Raw genomic sequence first — 21730 nt, forward strand, 5'->3', positions numbered from 1 at the left:
AAAGAGTTGGGCCCAAGATGGACCCCTGAGGGATTACAGCATTAATACTGTGAGCTTCTGATTTTTGCCCATCAACTACTACTCTTATGAACCTATCAGAGAGCAATGATTTAATAATTGAGAAGACATTTCCAGCTATACCATAGCTGGAGATCTTGTGAAGTAAACTTTTATGCCATACCCTATCAAAGGCTTTTGATATGTCAAGAGCAATTGCCCTAGAAAGGTTGCCTCTGTCAAGAGATTCGCTAATTCTATGAGATATAACTGTAAGCACATCTGCTGTAGATCTAGCAGAACGGAAACCATATTGTGTGTCACTAAGAAGATTATTTTTGCTGAGATGGTTAAATACTTCTGTATTTAACACAGATTCCAGCAACTTACTCATGACGCACAGGAGACTTATTGGCCTGTACTGAGAGGGAGATGAACGATCACCTGAATTCTTAAATACAGGGCATACTGATGAGATTTTCCAGGGTGATGGGAAGCAATTCTCCTTAAGACAATATTTAAACAGTTTTGTAAGTATGGGCGCTAGTTCTGGTTGAAGTTTTTTGAGTACTATAATTGGAATACCGTCAGGGCTGGTTGCTTTACTGGAATCAAGGTTTTTGATTAGCTTGGCAACATCACATACAGATATTTGTATATCACATAGCGTGTTTTCTGATACAGGAGGAAATATTGGGGGTTGGCGGCCTTGGTCGCAAAGGGTAGAATTAGCTGCAAAGTTCTTGGCAAAGAGTTTGGCTTTGTCTGATGCTGACGAGATTAACTCAGGTCCATTGATGATAGTTGGGATAGAGCACACGCTTCTGTTCAGGATTCTGTTTGCTATTTGCCAAAACTGGTGGGAACCAAGCCACTGCTCAGCTACTTTGGACTTGATGGACTGAGCATAGAACTCTCTTGCATTCTTTATTACTTTCTTACAATGGTTGCTGGCAGTCCTGAAAGCGGCTTTAGTTTCCATTTTTTTTTTTTTTACAAGGTGGTCACCACTTATCAAGGCCCGGAAGCCACTCAGGGATAAGGGTTATTGTAAGTACAGTACGTTAGTGTGGATATTTAAAGTGTCTACTTAAGGGGGCGGTTCATCAGGAATTTGTTTACGTTGAACTTGAAGACATCCAAGCTGTAACGTTGGAAGCAGTGGAAAAAGTGATTTCTGTGTGCAATAGTAGCAGCACATTCTGGAGAGAATCATGGCTGGCTGTTAGGTTTTTGCTGGAACTTTTTCAAGGGCATGAAATGGTCTATACCTACAATTAACCATTCCGTCAGGTCTGATACTATAGACGACACATCCTCTTTAAACATGGAACGCAGAGAAAGATCCAATATAAATGTATGGAAACTATCCCAGTCAGCCTTAGTGTATCGATATACTGTACGATGGAGAGGTACGTCTGAGGACTTATTATATTTCATTTTTATCTTAATTGATACAACTGAGTGGTCGGAAGATCCAAGAGGAAACAGAATGGAAACTGAACATAGTTCAGGGCAAGTTGTGAGAAAAAGGTCTAGGAGACTCACATACTGGCCGTCATTGTCAGGCACACGGGTGGGTTCATGAACAATCTGAGTGAGGTCATACGCAATGGAGAAATCATGACAGAACCTCCCCTCATCATCGGTCTTGTTTGAATGGGTCAACCATTCCACATTGTGAACATTGAAGTCTCCACATACGTGAATGTTAGCTGAAGGATAAGCAGATAGGACTTGGTCAATTTTCTCAGATATGCTTTTAAAGATAGTAATTTCGCTGTTATGGGGGCGATAGAGAATAAATATAAATACGATAGTGTGAGCTAGTGCAACTCGGAAGCACATATAGGGTAAGGATCTTCTCTGGAGATGTCCCTACTATATGGAAAGCCATCTTTAATATAGGCACATATTCTATGCCCATGGCGATCTTGGAGGTCAGATTTGGAAGTTAAGTTAGAGTATGCTTTAATTACGAACTCATTTAGGGAAAGTCTGTCCAATTCCGGTTTCGTTTAAAAATAAAAGGTCTGGTTTAGTCTCCTGTAATTGGACTTCAAGCTCTGGAAGGTTAGAACGTAGACCCCTGATGTTGGAGAAGGAGACATGGTAGTGGGGGTCTACGTTGGAAGTTGGAGAACCGGGTTTAATCGCGTATTTTTTATTGAAACTTGTCATGATGGAATTTTGGAGTTTGTGGACTAGGTCGTCAGACTTGCTTAGAGCAGGACAGAGAGGGGAAACTAAGAGAAAAAAGTAACAAAGAATATTTTTTTTTTTTTGTAGAACATAAGGTAAAGCCGTAACAATTACCCACTAATATGGCATCAAGAGGCCCTACCAGAAGCTACTGCATGGTCCAGAATCCATTCACCAAATGGCAATACAGCAGCCCCAGTACTTTGCACCTGATGATAAGACAGCCTCCTTAGTGGTTAATCCAAGGTTCGGGTTCCTGACTATCAGGCGGATAATGTCAGCCCAAATAAAACGTTTACCTCCAGCACCCTTACTAGTGACATGGCTACAAGGATAGACATAGAAACAGAAAATTTCCGCCATCTCTGTCGACTGCTCACGCAAAATACTGCCAACCTAGAATACAGCTTCCCTTTGTCAGAAAAATCACTCATTAAAAAAAAAAAATTGAGGACCGAGTGACAAATAAAGAGAAGCGAGAGTAACAGGAGCTGCCGACAACACTTCCACAAAGCGTTCTCTACTCTCCTTTAAAAAAACAACAAATCTACTAAGTATTTTACTTAATAAAGTCCAACTGGCGTGTTTTTTAAATGGAAAGTATGGTGATAGATTCACCTCTCACGAATTAACAATGAATACAATTTCCTAATCTGTTCATGCAACCAACTTGGTAGATATAATAAACATTTATGACGAGAAAATGCTATCATTAAATAAAGCAATCAGGAAATAAAAATATAAATTAAGTACTGAAATAGAATGTAGTTAGTAATATTTGAAATTAAACATAAAAATTAAAATACACTTATCTCGAACACGCTTCATCTCCAGATTGCAAACTGATTTGAAAAGAGTTTTAGCTTTAACAATATCAGCGTTCCAAAATACTTTTTAATTTATTTATTATTTTTTTTTTTTAATTAACCGTTAAAACAAAAACGTGATCGCTTTCTGAGGGCTCCTATACTACCAGTCGGGAACAGCAGCCAGGAACTGTCATCCGGTACCCTCAACCCATCAGACGATGGTCATCCCAATCTACTTGTACTGGCATTATGATGTTCAAGCACTCCCAACTGCTCAGTTTAGAGAGGGACGGGATGTGTCGGGACAGGGTTCATTGCCCAAGTCAGGAAACAAGATCAACCACTGAGTGTGTCTGTCGAATCCCTGTGCTTCGACCTCTACACCTGGCTAATAGGCAAAGAAGGAATATGCAAGCCGGGCGATAGACAGTGCCTATCTACTCCTTAAGCAGTTTAGGTTTGCAGACCGGTAATTTGTTTGAGTCACCAGCTCTAGGAAGGATGTCATCCAAGAATGGAGGGGCCTCCCTTCCCTTAGGTTTAGCTTCAGAGTTTTCCTTCTCCTAGACGGATGACCTGGGAAGATCTACAAGTCCATCAGCACCGAGAAGGTTTACCCCGCGCCTGGGTCCTAATCCTGGTATTTCTGCAACTCCACATGGTAGTTAATGTTACTGGTTAGTATGTAAATGTTGTGCCGGAGAAATTCCACTCCTCAAAGTGATTAAGGGACATTTCTATTATATTGTTACTGGAGGAGGGGGTGAGTAAAAGTTCATGCAGTGAAAGCAACCATATTTGCAACAGGTTAGTTGGAAAGAGTTAAGATATGGTTTAATATAAAGTATTCATTTCATTAAAAAATGACTGGTATATGAAGTAGTTATTTTATTAAAAAATTACTGGTAATATAATGTATTTATTTTATTAAAAAACAAATGATAATATAAAGTATTCCATTAAAAAATTATTGGTAATATGAAATATTTATTTTATTAAAAAATGACTGGTATTATAAAGTATTTCTTTTATAAACAAATAAATGGTAATATAAAGCATTCTATTAATAAATAAACAGTAATATAAGCTATTTCATTAATAAATTAATTGTAAGATAAAGATTTTATATATAAATGAATGGCAATATAAAGTATTTATTTTATTAACTAGTGGGACCTGTGGAAATTCCACAGCGGCATTTTTCATATGTAATATATTGTTGCTGGGCATTCTGTAGCCGTTCTGTTCAGCATGAAGGAAGGCAAAATCATATTATTCTAGCCCTTTTATTACAACTGTATCGCCCCCTTACTAAAACAATAACTTTGATATATTTCCAGGGCTGATTATTTCATTACAAACACATCGGTCAATTAACTCATATTTCATCATTTTTCATAATTATTGAATATGTTACTATGTTCGACAATAATTTATGATAATTTTAACCCACATTATCGCCTCTCCCCTTACTAAATTAAAAAAAATTGATATATTGTATGGGCTGATTATTTCATTAAAAAATCCACAACTATCAATTAACTCACATTTCATCATTTTTCATAATTCTTGGATATGGTACTAATTTCAACAATAATTGTTCATCATTTAAACTTACCATACCGAACACCTTACTAAAATAATAGCTTTGATATATTGTCTAGGCAGATTATTTAATTACAAACACACCAATCAATTAATTCACATTTCATCATTTTTCATAATTCTTGAAAATGTTACTAATTTCAACAATCATTTTTTATCATTTTAACCGACATCATCGACTCCCCTTACTAAAATAATAACTTTGATATATTGTCTGGTCTGATTATTTCATTGCAAACACACTAATGCATTAAATCACATATTATCATTTTTCATAATTCTTGGATATGTTATTAATTTCGACAATCTTTTTCATAATTTAAACCATTTTTATCCCCTTTTCTTACTAACATAATAACTTTGATCTATTGTCTGGACTGATTATTTTATTATAAACACACCCATCATTAAACTCACATTTCATGATTTTCCATAATTCTTGGATATATTACTCATTTCGACGATAATGTTTTGTAATTAAAACCATCCCTACCGCTCTCTCTTACTAAAAATAATTACTTTAATATATTGTCTGGGCGTATTATTTCATTGTAAACACACTAATGCATTAAATAACATTATCATATTTTTCTTGAATATGTTACTAATTTCGACAATCATTTTTCATAATGTAAACCATCCTTATCGCCCTCTCTTACTAACATAATAACTTTGAAACATTGTCTGGGCTGATTATTTTATTATAAACACACCAATCAATTAACTCACATTTCATCATTTTTTGTAATTCTTGGGTATGTTAGTAATTTTGACAATATTTTTTTTATAATTTAAACCATCCTTATCGCCCACTTTTACTAAAAACTAACTTTGATATATTGTCTGGGCTGATTATTCAATAAAAAACACAACTATCTATTAACTCACATTTCATCAATTTTTATAATTCTCGGATATGTTATTAATTTTGACAATCATTTTTTATATATTTAACCCACATTATTAACCACCCACTACTAAAAAATAACTTTGACATTATCTTGGCTGATTATTTAATTTCAAACACACCAATCAATTAACTCACATTTCGTCATATTTTATAATTCTTGGATATGTTACTAATGTCAACAATCATTTTTCATCATTTTAGCCCACATCATCACCCCCTTTATTAAAATAATAACTTTGATATATTGTCTGGTCTGATTATTTCATTGCAAACACACTAATGCATTAAATCACATATCATTTCTCATAATTCTTGGATATGTTAATAATTTCGACAATCAGTTATCATAATTTAAACTATCCTTATCGCCCTCTTTTACTAACTTAATAACTTTGATATATTGTCTGGGCTGATTAATTTATTATAAACACACCAATGAATTAACTCAAATTTAATCATTTTTTGTAATTCTTGGATATGTTACTCATTTTGACAATAATTTATAATTTAAACACACCTTAGGGACCTCTCTTACTAAAATAATAATTTTGATATATTTCCTGGGCTGATTATTTCATTACAAACACACCAATGAATTAACTCACATTTAATCATGTTTCATAATTCTTAGATATGTTACTAATTTCGACAATAATTTTTCATAAGTTTAACATATCTTACAGCCTCCCCCTTACTAAAACAATAACTTCGATATATTGTCTGGGCTGATTAATTCATTACAAACACACCAATCAATAACTCACATACCATCATTTTTCATAATTCTTGGATATGTTACTAATTTTAACAATCATTTTTTATAATTAAAAACCCACATTATGTCCCCCCTACTATTAATATAAGAACTTGGATATATTGTCTGGGCTTATTATTTCATTACAAACACACCAATCAAGTAACACACATTTCATCATTTTTCATAATTCTTGGATATATTACTAACTTTGATAATAATTTTCATAACTTTAACCCACTATTTTGCTCTCCCTTACTTAAATGATAACTTTGATATATTGCCTGGGCTGATCATTTCATTACAAACAAATCAATCAATTCCGGGTATTCTCATAGTATATATGTTCCACTCATCCAATCACGGGTGACGCCGCATATTCTGCTAGTATATATCTTTCACCTATCTCATTCGATCCCGAGCGACACTGGGTATTCTGCTACTATATGTTTTCCACCTATCTCATTCAATACTGGGTGACACTTTCTGTTAGTATATTTTTTTTTTTTTTTTTTATTACATTTTCACCCCAAATAAGGCACATTGCCACTTTGGTGTAGGGGGCTACTATCAGGGGAAACATCTACTGGGGTACTATGTAGGGATTAGGGCAGCGAGATGTTGGTTCACGTTGCACTTGAACTTATGCATGTCAATACAGTTCGGGAAGCAGTGACCTGGAATGGAATTCCAAAGTCTAGCAGTTCTGGGGAAGAAACTACTGGAGTAGAAAGATCTTTTACATCTAGGGATCTCTACAGTGTGGGGGTGGGATTTTGTAGCTTGTCGGGTCTGTCGAGGGTGTTCACGTCGTGGGGGCACAAGTGCTTGCAATTCTTCAGAGCATTCACCATTATAATACTTGTAGAACAGGCAGAGGGATGCAACGTTTCGACGATGGGACAGAGGCTGAAGTTTAGATGCCAGTTTAGGGCCTATCAGATTTGCGACTCTCTTTTGAACCCTGTCAAGGAGCGAGAGACTAGTAGCTGATGCACCGGCCCAAATATGACAGCAATACTCCATACATGGGCGAATAGTGGCCTTATAGAGGTACAGGATACTTTCGGGTGTTAGAAGTTTTCTAGCATGGTAGAGAGAGCCCACCTTCCTTGCAGCGGCCCTGGCAATGCCCTCGATGTAATTGTTCCAGCTCATGTTTCCTGTGAACGTTAGGCCAAGGAGCTTGAGAGACGTACTCTCAGATAAAGAGTCGTTGGCCATTGCTATAGGTGGTAGAGAAGGTTTCTTGTAATTATTGAATGAAACCAGTTTTGTCTTGGTGGCATTGAACGTTACCATCCATTTTTGTCCCCATTCCACTACTGATTGGAGATCATCCTCTAGTGTTTCTGCCATTACTTTAGATATATGTTCATTTGTTTTCCTGTCATGCCTGCTATAGAGTGTGGTGTCATCAGCATATATACCCATCTCAGAGGCAATCTTGTCGGGGAGGTCATTTATGAATATCAGGAACAGCAGAGGTCCAAGGATAGATCCCTGGGGCACTCCCGCATTTATATCATATTGTTTAGATGTAGGACCGTCGAGGACAACTTGGATTTTTCTCTTATCTAAGAAGGATTTAATTATGTTAAGTATTCTACCAGTGATACCGTAAGATCTAATCTTCCTGAGGAGACCCTCATGCCATACCCTGTCAAAAGCCTTAGATATATCTAGAGCTACTGCTCTGCCCTCTCCCGCTTTGTCCAGTGAATGGTATATGCGTTCAGAGATTACAGTGAGGATGTCTGCCGTGGAACGGGCTTGTCTAAATCCATATTGATGGTCGGTCAGAAGTTTAGCATCTGTAAGGTGCTGGACTAGAGCATGGTTAATTAAGGTCTCAAATATTTTGGCAAAAAGTGGGAGGAGGCTAAGAGGACGATAATTTAATGGGTCAGTTCTTTCGCCAGAATTCTTGAATACTGGTACTACAGAAGCAGTTTTCCAACAGCTCGGAAAGCAAGATTCATTAAGGCATTTGTTGTAGAGTTTGGAGAGAACTGGAGCTACTTCGGCTGAGCACTTTTTTAATAGCACAGCTGGGATGAGGTCGGGTCCACATGCTTTGGAAGTGTCAAGGTTTTTTATGATAGCATGCACCTGAGCAGGGGTGATTTTCAGATCGTCTAGCGTGGCGTCTGTCCGCATAGGAAATTGAGGTAGGGGGTGGTTTAGAGGGTCCAGTGTGGAGTTTGAGGCAAACCGACTGGCAAGCATGTTAGCCTTCTCGGTTGCTGAGCAAAGAACCTTGTGATTGTTGGTTAGTGGGGGAATTATTGATTGCCCATTATTTACTACACTGTTGTAGATTTTCCAGAAGTCACGAGTTCCTAGTTTTTGTGCTTCGATGCGTTTTTTAGTGTTTAGTGGTTTCCGTAAATTCCCTCTTAGCTGTCGCTATTTCTTTCTTAACGTTACTTCTAGCTTCTATGTACTTCTGTCTGTTTGAACTGGACTTATGTCGATTAAACCTGCGGAATGCATGCTGCCTTTGAGCAATGGCAGTTGCGCAAGTCGAAGTAAACCATTGGGGAGAGTGGGGCTTGCTATAGAATTTCCGCATGGGAACATGCGCTTCGATTGCAGTTTTGAACCATTCAGTGGTCTCGGTTGCACACTATTCAGCAGGAAGAGAAAAAATATTTCCTCATAGGGCGTCTCTGATAAGATCTCTAATAGCTTCCCAGTCAGCCTTTTTATAATATCTCGTTGTTTTGAGCACTGGCTCTTCAGTTTTGGGTCTAGAGTTTAGGGCGATTTCAACCATTATCACTGCATGATCAGCGTTCCCAAGTGGGCTGTCGGCTTTCGTTACACAATCATCAGGAACTGTGGTCAAAAACAGATCTAATAGTGATGCGTGTTGTTCTTCCTGATCAGGGAAGCGGGTTGGAAAAGTAACAATTTGCGATAGGGAGTGAGATACAGAGAAGCTATGAGTTGCGCTGCCTGCTGCATCTGTGTAAGTAGAGAATCCAAGCCAGTTTTTGTGATGGACATTAAAGTCGCCAAATACATGTACTTGGGCGCTAGTGTCGAAGGAGAGTGCTGTGTCTATGCTGTCAGATACTTTGTTTATTATGGTGCAGTCTTGGGTCGAGGGAGAGCGGTAGAGAAAGTAAAAGTAGCTAATGTTGTGTTGCATTATTAGTCTAAAGCACATAAAGGCTTGATCATCCGTTTCTAGGTTTGTTTCTCTAGTCAAGGGAAGGGTATTACGAATGTAAACTCCAAGTCCGTGCATATGTCTGTCAGAGTCCTTACGGCAGAGTGGGAGATATCCAGGCATGTTAAAGTAGTTAGAGGGGATGGAGGAGTGTAGGTTAGTCTCACTTAGTGCTAAGATATCCGGGGTATTTGTTAGGAGAAATGCTTCAACATCAGCTAAATTAGTTCTAAGCCCACGGATATTTGTGAATGCAAGCCTCACAAGGGAGGAGGCAAGTTGGATTTGTTTGACCCTAAGCCTGGTTTAAGCTTATTTTTAGATTGTACTGTCATCATGTTTTTTAACGAGTTTCAGTTGGGTTAGGGGAAGCCGAACAGGAGGTTATGCAGAATATCACACATGCATCACAAGTAGACCATCAGCTGACCCTCCATCAACTAGGACTGTGGCCTCAGGAAAGCCCACCGGGATGAGTGCAGGGTCCCTTTCCATGCGCGCCATGGCACTGCAAACATCCCGATATTATTCAACTGTTGATGGAGCAGCCGCTCTAAGCGCTACCAAAGAGTTAGGGCTCCTGTACTACCAGTCGGAAACAGCAGCCAGTAACTGTCAATCCGGTACCCTCAATCCATCGGAGGAAGGTCAACCCAATCTAATTGCTCAGGCATATGTGGTACTCAAGCATTCTCAAGTGCCCAGCTTTAGGGGTGGGGTGTGTCGGGAGTGGGGAAACGGCGTTCATTGCCCTAGACAAGAAACAAGATCTACCACTGGGTGTTTATCTCATTCAAACCCGGGACTGACTTCATGTCTGCCACCCCACTATTAAAAATATACATTAAATAAAGTAATGTTTAAATCATAAACGGTTTCAGCCATTTCTGGGACTAACTTTATATCCTCACCCCACTGCTAAAAATATACATGAAATAATGTAATGTCTAAATAGTAAACTGTTTCAGCCCTTTCCGGGACTGACTTCATATCCCCCCACCCCATTGTTAGAGTCATGTTTAATGCGTAAACGGTTTCAGCCATTTCCGGGACTGATTTCATATCCCCCCCACACTACTGTTAAAAATATACATGAAATAAAGTAATGTTTAAATTGTAAACGTTTTAAGTCATTTCCGGGACTGACTTCATATCCCTCACCCCACTGTTTAAAATATACTTGAAATAAAGTAATGTTTAAATCATAAATTGTTTCAGAAGCTTTTAAAAATTAATACATAAGAACATTAACACGGTTAGAAATTAGGCAACCATTGCTTCAACATGAATTTCTGAGTGTAGTATCAGTCTCAACATTCCAGTGACTTAAATCCCCCCCTTCTTTTGGTCTTGGTTAATGGAGGAGAAATCCTTCATTACTGATACAATTTTTATTTTTGTTACTGACCAGAGTGCCCCTTTTGGAGAGCTGGTTTCCCCCCAAATTTTTAACCGACCTCATGTCCAACTCTGCTCTTGTGGGGAGGCAAGTAAACAAAAAAAAATAATCAGAAGGGACATTTCCAGGGCATTTTGTAATTAAATCAGAAATTACTTTTCCCAGTTACTTTTGTAATATTAAAACTTTGTTACATTAAATATAGTACCTATTTACAATGCCTCCCCATGGGACAGATTTAGAGACCAGGGTTCTTTTTTTAACGTGGAGAAAAGGAACAAAAAATTGTCTTAGTCGTAAAGGATTCCTCCTCCACTAAGAGAGAAGAAATTGAAAACTAGCATCTGAAGAACAGATACTACACTTTGATCTTGGCCAAAAGGCCAAGAAGAACAAATCCTTTTTATTAGCTTTGCCTCAACAGCGACACCAATTTTTTTTTTGTTTCTAACACACAAAAGAACACACACGCTATTGTATTAATATATAGATAAATTATGGTAATATAAAATACTCATATTTTTTTCTTTTTTCACTTATTTTTGTGCTGACTTAGAATTGCACTTATTCTGAAAAACAAAACTGAAGTAAAACTTTTATGTTGTACTTACTTTATGTGGAATGAAAATGTTATATTCTAAAAATTACAAGAATTGATTGAGTGTTTTTTACGATTTTTAGCAATTAAGTATTTATAGCAGCCTTTGATGGCCCACTGCTTCTAGAGAGTGATTAAGGGGAAGGTTTTATAATTATATAAACTGACCTTTCTAAAAAAAAAAAAAAAAAAACGTCTTTTGTATATTTATTTTTTTTAACCTTTCACGATTTCATGTTATATTAATACATTGTTTTTTTCATATTGTATGTTTATGTTGTCTCTCCGACATCCTATTAAAAAAAAAAAAAAAATAGCCAAACTGAATTGTTTACTCTTTAATTCAATCAAATATAGCAACCGTTTTTTTTTTTTTTTGCATAAATCACGTTCTAAAATTTTATTTTCTTAAATAAAAAAATACACTTGATCAAATTACGTGATTTTTGGAATATGTAATCTTAATTCTGTGACGGGTGCATACATCATGAAAACTTTACTGCATTATTTTTAATTTAAATTTTTTAAATAAGTGCAATTCTAAATAAGCATGACTTTATTTAACAAAGTAATCAATAACAAAAATGATAAAAATTAATCAAAATCAAGATTTGATATGTCAGCTTAAATGCTATCTATGTCAAACTAAAAGATAACTAAAAAAAATCTACACATCTTTCATTTAATGAAATATTCATGATAAATAATGGATGCAAATTTCTTACCTTCAAATGTATCTTTTGTAAAATACGTGACAATAAAGGCGTTAATAACTTGGCGTCTAATTCATTGATGAAATCAACAGCTTTCTTGATACTACATGAAAAGAAACAGAAAAACAAAATTAGGCTTTTTAGACTACAACAGAATTTGGATTTATTTTCACATTAATTTCTTATGTAATAAATTTCAAAATTCCATTTTAAGAAAACAATTGCTTTTTTACCAATTTTGATTGTTTTACAAAAAAAAGTTTATAGAAATAAAATTCAGCTTCTATTTTGTCACTGTCACATTATTTTGCTGGTCTGTAAAACAAAATTTAAGCTGCACTTTCAACCATTACCAACTAGCAGAAAATTACTGTTGTTAACCAAGAGCACAAACTACCATGTGTGTGCAGTGTGGTGATATATGGAAACGAAATTTGGCCAGTAAGAGTTGAGGACGAGTTGCATGAAGCGAAATAATATGCGGACGATACGATCAATGTGTAATGTGAATTTAAGACAGGTTTAGTTCTTCAGAAGAAGATTCAATTTGGACATCATAGATGTGCGCACAACTTCAAAATCACTTGATTCGGCGTTAAATAACCTGAAAAGGGTTGATATGCCGGAAACCAAAAACAACCAACCAATCTTATCTTGAGCATTATTTTCATAACGTTTCACATGATATAACCTCTGACTTTCTTTAGCTCTATCCTGTCGAACTTGCAAATCTTTTCTGTCAAACTTGCAAATCTGCACGGAATTTCAAACGGAACCTTTATTTAATCCATGCAGCTAGCATGCTCTCATTCCATTATCATAGCTGGGTAGAAGTCTTAAGAAATTTGAAAATGTATCGCCCACGCTGAGGATTGAACCTTTAACCTCCAGAAGAGTTTTACTTAAAACTAAATTTTACAAAGTTTGCTATCAATTATGTTACGAATCCTTGCGAACACTCAAAATAACACTCGGGATGAGAACAGTAGTCCGAATAAACCAAATAATGCAAATTATCAATCCTCATCTCAAGAAATTCAAAAACATAATCGATCAGCGTTATTCATAAGATGCAAAAACAACAAATGAACAATCAAAAAATACAGCTTTGTATCATACGGGTCATGTTGCTGCATCAGTATGACTATCATTTTTATGATAGTGTGATAAAGTCAATGTGTGATAAAGTCAATGAAAGTGAATAAACAGAATTTGTTACATCTCCTTTTTATTATTGTACTAGCATTTCAGCCCGGCGTTACCCGGTCATACAATACGCTTAAACATATTTTAATTTATGCAAATTGCGTATGTATCATCATCGAATCAATCCTCTATTGATAATTATATATTATGAAGAATGATTTGCCTGGTGGAATAATTTGCAAAACAATTTTTTAAATAATAATGTCGTTCATCAAATTTCATCTGTGTTTGTTTACAATATCACGTCAGCTGATATTTAGGTCTGACGATGAATGCCCTGGAAAAGTCAGTTCTGATTAATGTTTAGTTTTAATGAAGAAATGATTTGCAGTGATTTTAAATGGTACTTCTTTTATCGTAAATTGAAATCATTAATAAGAAAAAATTAAAATAAAATGGTGAGGTACACCTAGGCTTGAACAGGAGATCATTCGATCTGTAGTTGAATGCTCTACCGTTAAGCTATACGTCCAGATTATAATAAATTTGTTTTTTAAAGAAATGATTTGATGAAATTTTATTATCTCCCTTGGCCAGTGTAAAATATTCCCCTGTAAAAATTATTCTTTTTTATCTAGAAGAGAGAAAAGCTATATTTTTATATTGGATTTTTTCTATTTTCGATACTTATCGGATGAATTTCTGTACAAAACATATCTAAGAACACTGCCAGACATATAAATTAGCTTTGTGTGAAATTTGCAAAAGATAGGTTCAGCTGTTTCAGAATCTAAAGTGACTTTCATATAACAGCAAAGATTACTTAATGTTCTTATATTGTTCTTGTGGTCATATCTTATTTTGCTTATAGTAAGCTAACATACTTCCTAATTTTCTGCAGAGTACTACCGGAAGCAATGAAAAGGCAAATCAGTTCTTTCACTTTTATTATGCATAGCGTACATTATTGTTATGATGTTTGAAATTTTGTTATTTGGATTTTAACAATTTTATTTATATATTGTCATAAACATAAATTTAGTAAATAAATTCAAAAGAAAAACATTTTATAATTTCTTAAACATATATTTTTAAATTTCAAATAAAATAAAAACTCTTATTTTTTCCTTTTGTCATTAAAAGTGCAAATAAAAACTAATTGTGTTTTCTGTATAATTTGTTAATTTTTATTGTATGATTTTCAAGAATGTCCTTTTCTTATATTCCAATAAATCGTTTCACATCAGAAATACTGAAGAACAATAAAAGTGAAGGAACTGATTTGGTTGTCACCATTTCCGATAGTGCTCCACAAAAAATTAGGAAGTATGTTAGCTAACTATAACCCTTATTTTACTCTTCTTAATGTGAATAAACTTAACAAAACTTCCTTAACCCTATCACTGACCCTAAGTTTAGATGGCAACAAAAAAAAACTTTAAAAATACCAGTTTGCACAATTTTTTTTTTTTTCTCTGTTCGTTTAGAGTTTTTTTTTTTGTTGCTATTGTTGTTATAAAGGTACTCGGACTTAGGATTAGCTGGGGATTCTATAGTTGATCAGTCAGAGTTTCACTTTGTAATAAAATCAAATAATGTTTATTAAAAATTAAATTAAATTATAGCTATTATTGTAGATTAACACTTTCCACTAAATTACACACACAAAAAATGAGATTGTATTTTTTTCGGCAACTACATATGAATACGCTGAACAAGGAAGAAAAAGAAAACAATTTTAGAATTTAGATTGGAAAATCACTTTCATATATAAATTTAACATAAAATGATCCCACCATTTCTAGCCCATTCTTACATTTAGGGCAATTAATATTCTTTTTCTTTTTTTTTTTTGCTATGGGGAGTAAATCCTGTGTGCTTTTGGGTTTTGGCGGGGGGGGGGGGGGCTATTTAAGCCGATTGCATGTAATTTTTACGACCGTGCAACTCGAACTTAGAGATAGCGATAAAAAAAATCTTGTAAACTGCTCTAAAAAATTAGAATGGCTCGAAAATGGGAGATCATCTTACATTATCTTTATAGTAGATAAAACGGCACTTCTGCATTACACGGAGGGCGTCATCGTTCGGGGGCAATAACTCCAATTTCTTCTTCGTCAAATAACATGGCAAATAAATAACACAAGATATTTTTTTCCGAAAACAAAAATATTTGAAAACTAAAACATTGTATAAAAATGTATCAATATAACATCGAAAAGTCTGCGAAAATATAATTTTAATAAAACAATTTTTGAATTAAAGCAACATTGGATTTTTTCCCCCACTAAAACATTTTTTGAATTAAAGTAAAATTGAATTTTTTTTTAACAATTTAATAATTTAAATGAAACATTTTTTTAATTAAAGTAAAATTGTCACTGTAACAAAATACAGTTTTAATTATTTTGTGGCACATGTTGAAGGGTCAACAATATATTATAGTTTTAATTTTTAAATTAATAAACAATTTGAATGGTAAAAAGCATAATCTAGTGACAGTTTAGTTAAATGCACCAAAAAAAATGGCAATGTGTAATGCAGAAGTGTAGATAAAACAGTCTATTTGGTATATATTATATACTAAATAGATCCCCACACTCTAATTTTAAAATAACTGTTTTTTTGTTTTGTTTTTATTTTGGTGTTTATGCACTTTTGTTGCTATTTTTTTAAATTGTATTTTCAAGTTAAATTCGAGTTTTATGATATTTCTTTTATTAAATTGTTAGAAGAAAGTGCAGAATAGATACAAAACTCCCTCCCCTCCTCATGTTAAGAATGGCTAAGTAACATAAGTGCATAATTTGATTTTTTGGTAGATTTTTACATTAACTCCAACTCAACATTCACATTCGAAATGTCAACTTTAACGGGTGTTTGGGTATGCTGATAACTAGACAATTTGAAAATCACCCCTTCTCAGGTACATGCTATTATAAAACACCTAGACACCTCAAAAGCATGTGGACCAGATCTCATCCCGGCTGTGCTATTAAAAAAATGCTCTGCCGAGGTTACTCCAGTTCTCTCCAAACTTTACAATAAATGCCTTAACGAATCTTGCTTTCCCGACTGCTGGAAAACCGCCTCTGTGGTACCAGTCTTCAAGAATTCTGGTGAAAGAACTGACCCACTAAATTATCGCCCCATTAGCCTCCTCCCGCTTTTCAACAAAATATTTGAGTCCTTAGTTAATCAAGCCCTAGTCCAGCACCTAACAGCTGCTAAACTCCTGACTGACAAACAATATGGATTCAGGCAAGCCCGTTCAACAGCAGATATCTTAACTGTAGTTTCTGAACGTATATACCATTCATTGGACAAAACAGGGGAGGGTAGAGCGGTGGCCCTCGATATATCTAAAGCTTTTGACAGGGTATGGCACGATTGTCTTCTAAGGAAAATTAGATCATATGGAATCACTGGAAGAATTCATAATGTAATTAAATCCTTCTTAAGTAATAGAAAAATCAAAGTTGTCCTCGACGGTCGTACATCTAAACAATATGACATAAATGCGGGAGTACCTCAGAGGTCTATCCTTGGACCTCTATTATTCCTGATATTCATAAATGACCTCCCTGATAAAATTGTTTCGGAGATGGGTATATTTGCCGATGACACCACTTTCTATAACAGATATGAAGGGAAAACAAATGAACACATATCCAAGGAAATGGCAGAAATACTAGAGGATGACCTCTAATATGTAGTGGAATGGGGACAAAAATGGTTGGTCACATTCAATGCTGCTAAGACTAAGCTTGTTTCCTTCAATAACTACAAGAAACCTTCTCTACCACCAATAGGAATGGCCAAGAACACATTGCCTGAAAGTACTTCTTTTAAACTCCTCGGCCTAACGTTTACAGGGAATATGAACTGGAATAGATACATTGAGAGCATTGCCAAGGCTGCTGCAAGGAAGGTTGGCTCCCTCTACCGTGCTAGAAAACTACTTACGCCTGACAGTATCCTATACCTCTATAAGGCCACCATTTGCCCATGTATGGAGTACTGTTGTCACATCTGGGCTGGTGCATCTGCTGCTTGTCTCTCGCTCCTGGACAGGGTTCAAAAGAGAGTCGCCAACCTGATAGGTCCTAAACTGTCATCTAGGCTTCAGCCTCTGTCCCATCGACGAGATGTTGCATCCCTCTGCCTGTTCTACAAATAATACTTTAATGGTGAATGCTCTGACGAACTGCAAACACTTGTACCTCCCCGACGTAACTACCCCCGACAAACCCGACAAGCTACTAAGTCTCATCCCTTTACAGTAGAGATCCCTAGGTGCAAGAAAGCCTTTTACTCCAATAGTTTCTTCCCCAGAACTGCGGGGTCTTTGGAACTCCCTTCCGGAATTCTGCTTACCCAACTGCACTGATATGCAGAAGTTCAAGTGTAATGTTAACAAACATCTTTCTACTCATCTCCCTTCATAATGACCCCGCTAATTAAGTCCCTAATAGTAGCCCCTGCTTCAAAGTGGCACTGTGCCTTGTTTGGGATGAAAATCGAATAAAAAAAAACAAATATCAGTTAAATTTGCGTTTGATACATCGTTTACCAGTTATGTAAACATTTATTGATACTCATGCACTTATTGATCCGTGCTGAAATAATAACGTTATTATTTAAAAAGCCATTCTTAACATGAGGAGGGGAGGGTGTTTTGTACCTATTCTGTACTTTAACCTTACAATTGAATAAAAAAACATAAAACTTTAATTAAACTTGGAAATATAATTTTAAAAAATAGCGCGGATCAGTAAGTGCATTAGCACCCATTTATTATCAAACGTAAAAGCTACTGAAATCTTAGTAACCATATTTTTCATAACTGAATAGTTAGTAATGTGCATGTGTGCAATTGAAGCAGACGACAAAGCAAATATTTTGTTTCACCCTCATCCAAAAAAAAAAAAAAATGGGTGCTTATTCCGAAAGCCGTTCTTAACATGGAGATTGGGGAGGGGGTATTCTGAAGGCAATTTTTAACATAGGGAAGTTGGGGGTGTTTATTCCAAAAGCCGTCCTTAACATGGGGGGGGGAGATTTCGAAAAGCCGCTTTTAACATGAAATTACTCAAGGAAGTGAAAAAAGTAGTAATTGTTTTTATTTTATACACGTGCATTACTAATTCCTCGACTGTGAAAAAAATGGCAGGGATTACATGAGCTTTTACATTGGATAACAAATATTTTCATCTATCTATCTATAAAAATGAAAATGTTTGTGTGTGTGTGTGTGTGTGTGTGTGTGTGTGTGTGTGTGTGCATTTCCCTACCAAATAACTCTGCCAATTTTCAGTCTAGAGACTCAAGATTTGACATAAGGAGTATTGAGATTTGCGAAAATCTTTTTAATCGGTTTTTGGACAGAAATTTGGCTGTCAAAGGGTCAAAGTTCAACAATTTGACCTTTGAAAACGCTACCAAACTCCTCTACCAATTTTGGGTCTAAACACTTGAAATTTTAAATGTAGGTTACTTCGACATGGATCAAACTTTTAATTTGATTTCAGCCCAAATAAATAAATATTAAGGGGTCAAAATTTAGGTCAAAGTTAAAAAAAAAAATTAACATCTGCGGTTTCTATTAAATTATTCAGCCAATTTCTGGTGAAAACATTTGAAATTTTACAGAAAGGATATTTAGAGATAGGGCAAGCTTTTTAATCAGTTTGGCTCGAAAATTTGAGCTGCCAAGGGGTCAAAGTTCAAAAAATTTGATCTTTGCGGCGTCTAGCAAACTACTCAGCCAATTTTGGGTCTAAACATTTTAAATTTATACATTACGTGAACTTTAACTCGTGTACAGACATGCGACAAGCATTTTAATCAGTTTGGGGGCGAAAATTTGGTTGCCAAAAGGTCAAAGTTGAAAGAGTTGACATTTGCAGATTCTACCAAATTCCTCTGCCAATTTTGGGTCTAAAGACTTGAAATTTTAGATGTAGGTAACTTAGACATGGGTAAAACTTTGTATTTTGATTTGAAACTAAAATAATAAATGTGAAGGGGTCAAAATTGGGGTCAAAGTTAAAACAAAAAATTACCTCTGTAGTTTCTACGAAATTACTCAGACAAATTTTGATCTGAACATTTGAAATTTTACATAAATTGTATTCACACGTAGGGCAAGTTATGAACAGTACATAGGGCCCAAGCAAAGCCGAGCTGAACTGCTAGTATCTAATAAACTACTTAATTAGCCCCAAATTTAGTTGTGATATTTGTTGTCAGCCGAAAACCTCGACATTTCTAATCTGAACGGTGAGTTAGAATTAATGTTAAAAAAAAAATAAAAAAAATAAAAAAAATACCGATTTTTTTAATTTATTTTTTTTTTCTTTTACGCAATTTTTCAGTGTGTTTACACGTAATTACTTAAGAAAAGTAGAATTTCATTTTTCTCTCGATGAGATCAACGGAGAGTGTTTATCTATAAATTTACTGAAATAACATTATGAGGAACTAAACTAATTTGTTATCGTTATGAAGACCCAGTCCTCAAGATAGCTATAAAAAAAAAAAAAAAAATTTTTTTAGATACTCAAGTGCACTTATTGATTTGTGCTGAAATAATAACGTTATTATTTAAAAAGCCATTCTTAACATGGGGAGAGGAGGGTGTTTTGTATCTATTCTGTACTTTAACCTTACAATTGAATAAAAAAAAAACATATCATAAGACTTTAATTAAATTTGTAAATACGATTTAAAAGGTATCGCGGATCAGTAATTGCATTAGCACCTTTTTTAATGGATTGTAAAAAATGTTTTTGTTTTGAGAAAAAAAAAAAACAGGGTTTTAAGTCTGCACTTGCGCGGACGGAAGTCATCTGAAATGAAACCAATGGGGGATGCTAAACTGCACTTGTGCAAAGTTTTTATGCAAATCCAACGCTAAATCTATAATAATTGAAATAAAATTGGAAATATTTTTTTTAAAAATAAGAGAAGTTCAATTCCTTTTCACGTGACGAAGTTGATTGTATATATAATAAAACTTTTAAAATATTTAAAATGTTCGTTAAAATTATAGATAAAAATAATCATTTAAATGTTGATGTAAACATATATTTTTTAATAAATAGATTTAACTTAAATTTAGTTTGGATATGAATTCACAATCGAAATCGACCACCCACTTTTCGTTTATATGAAAACATAACGAGTTAATATAAATCGATAAAAGAATAAACGCAGAATCCTCACATTGATGCAGTACTTCTTGATTACTATTTGTATATCGTTTCATTTTTTTTATTATTATTAAAAGTTAAAATTATCGACAAAATAATTGTTAAACGTACCTCGTCGTACTGGAAAACATAAGAGACATTTTGAAAACACAAGTCACGTGACTAGTGTAAACCACGTGACTGTAAACCTGCTGAAAAGTTAAGGGAGATAAATCACGCCGAAATATTTTTGTTATTACCTCCCTTGAAATAAGATAAGGGGGATAAAAATCACTAAGAATGTTCTACTAATTACTTCCCTTAGATAGGCATATTCAAATGAATTAAATAGTGTTCAAATTTCTCTTATCTACCCAGAACACAAGATCTAAATATCAATTTCAATAATAGCAGCGGCAAACGTTAACGGTCGCAGTCAAGCGAGAAAAAAAATTCCATATAGGTATTTAAAATAGTTTTATGTTGGCTTTTTTTTCATATATTATTATCAAATGAAGAATCATTTAAATTAGAAAATTACGCATGTAAACTTGGAAAAAAGTATGCTTGAAATGTGTCAACATTATGTGAATAAGTGAAATCACACGACATCGGGAAAAATTTAGTCGCCATCTTGTTTTGATTCCGTTTATTCACATAAAAACAATAACATAAAATCATTTTTAATGGATGTAAGAAATTTTTCCTTGCATTCTGCTCTAGCTACATCCTTTAACGTTTGCCACAACTCTTCTCTCCAAATCTCTTTTAAATGAAGAAAGGACTATTATTATTATTATTATTATTATTATTATTATTATTATTATTTTATTTCTTATTTCTTTTTGTAATGATAATGATGCCTCTGAGCATCCTGTTGAAGAGAGAAAAACTGGGATATAACTTTGGATCTGGTGACAGACGCCTCAACCATCTACTGTTTATGGATGATTTGAAAATATTCGGTAGAAATGAAAAGGAAATGGAGAAACTGGCAGAACTTGTGGGGACATACTCAGAAGATATTAGGATGGAGTTTGGGATTAGTACATGTGCGGTGCTGGTGATGAAAAGAGGGATAAAGGTTCATTCGAATGGAATAGTGCTGCCAAATGGAGAAATCATGAAAGAAGTAGAAGATACAGAGTATAAGTATTTGAGAGTGTTGGAGAGTGTAGGCATCATGAACAGAGAAATGAAGGAGAAGGTTAGGAAGGAGTATCTTA

General features: G+C 34.8%; 1 protein-coding gene and 1 pseudogene across 1 annotated transcript in view; both read right to left on the reverse strand.

Moving 5' to 3' along the window:
• LOC145303408 (COMM domain-containing protein 10-like) overlaps window positions 1-20757 on the reverse strand; it is a 110514-nt gene extending 89757 nt beyond the window's left edge. The window contains exons 1-2 of the mRNA XM_080144729.1: window positions 20637-20757; window positions 12178-12268 (exon numbers count right to left, since the gene is read on the reverse strand). Coding sequence (XP_080000855.1) covers window positions 12178-12268; window positions 20637-20665 — 120 coding nt within the window. The 5' untranslated portion in view covers window positions 20666-20757. The remainder of the gene's footprint in view (window positions 1-12177; window positions 12269-20636) is intronic.
• Window positions 11101-11249, reverse strand: LOC145240493 (U2 spliceosomal RNA; annotated as a pseudogene).
• Window positions 20758-21730: the final 973 nt, after the last annotated feature.

The sequence above is a fragment of the Euprymna scolopes genome, chromosome 19 (genome assembly GCF_053919585.1).
Source record: "Euprymna scolopes isolate OS-2025 chromosome 19, ASM5391958v1, whole genome shotgun sequence".
Classification (NCBI taxonomy): Eukaryota; Metazoa; Mollusca; class Cephalopoda; order Sepiida; family Sepiolidae; genus Euprymna; species Euprymna scolopes.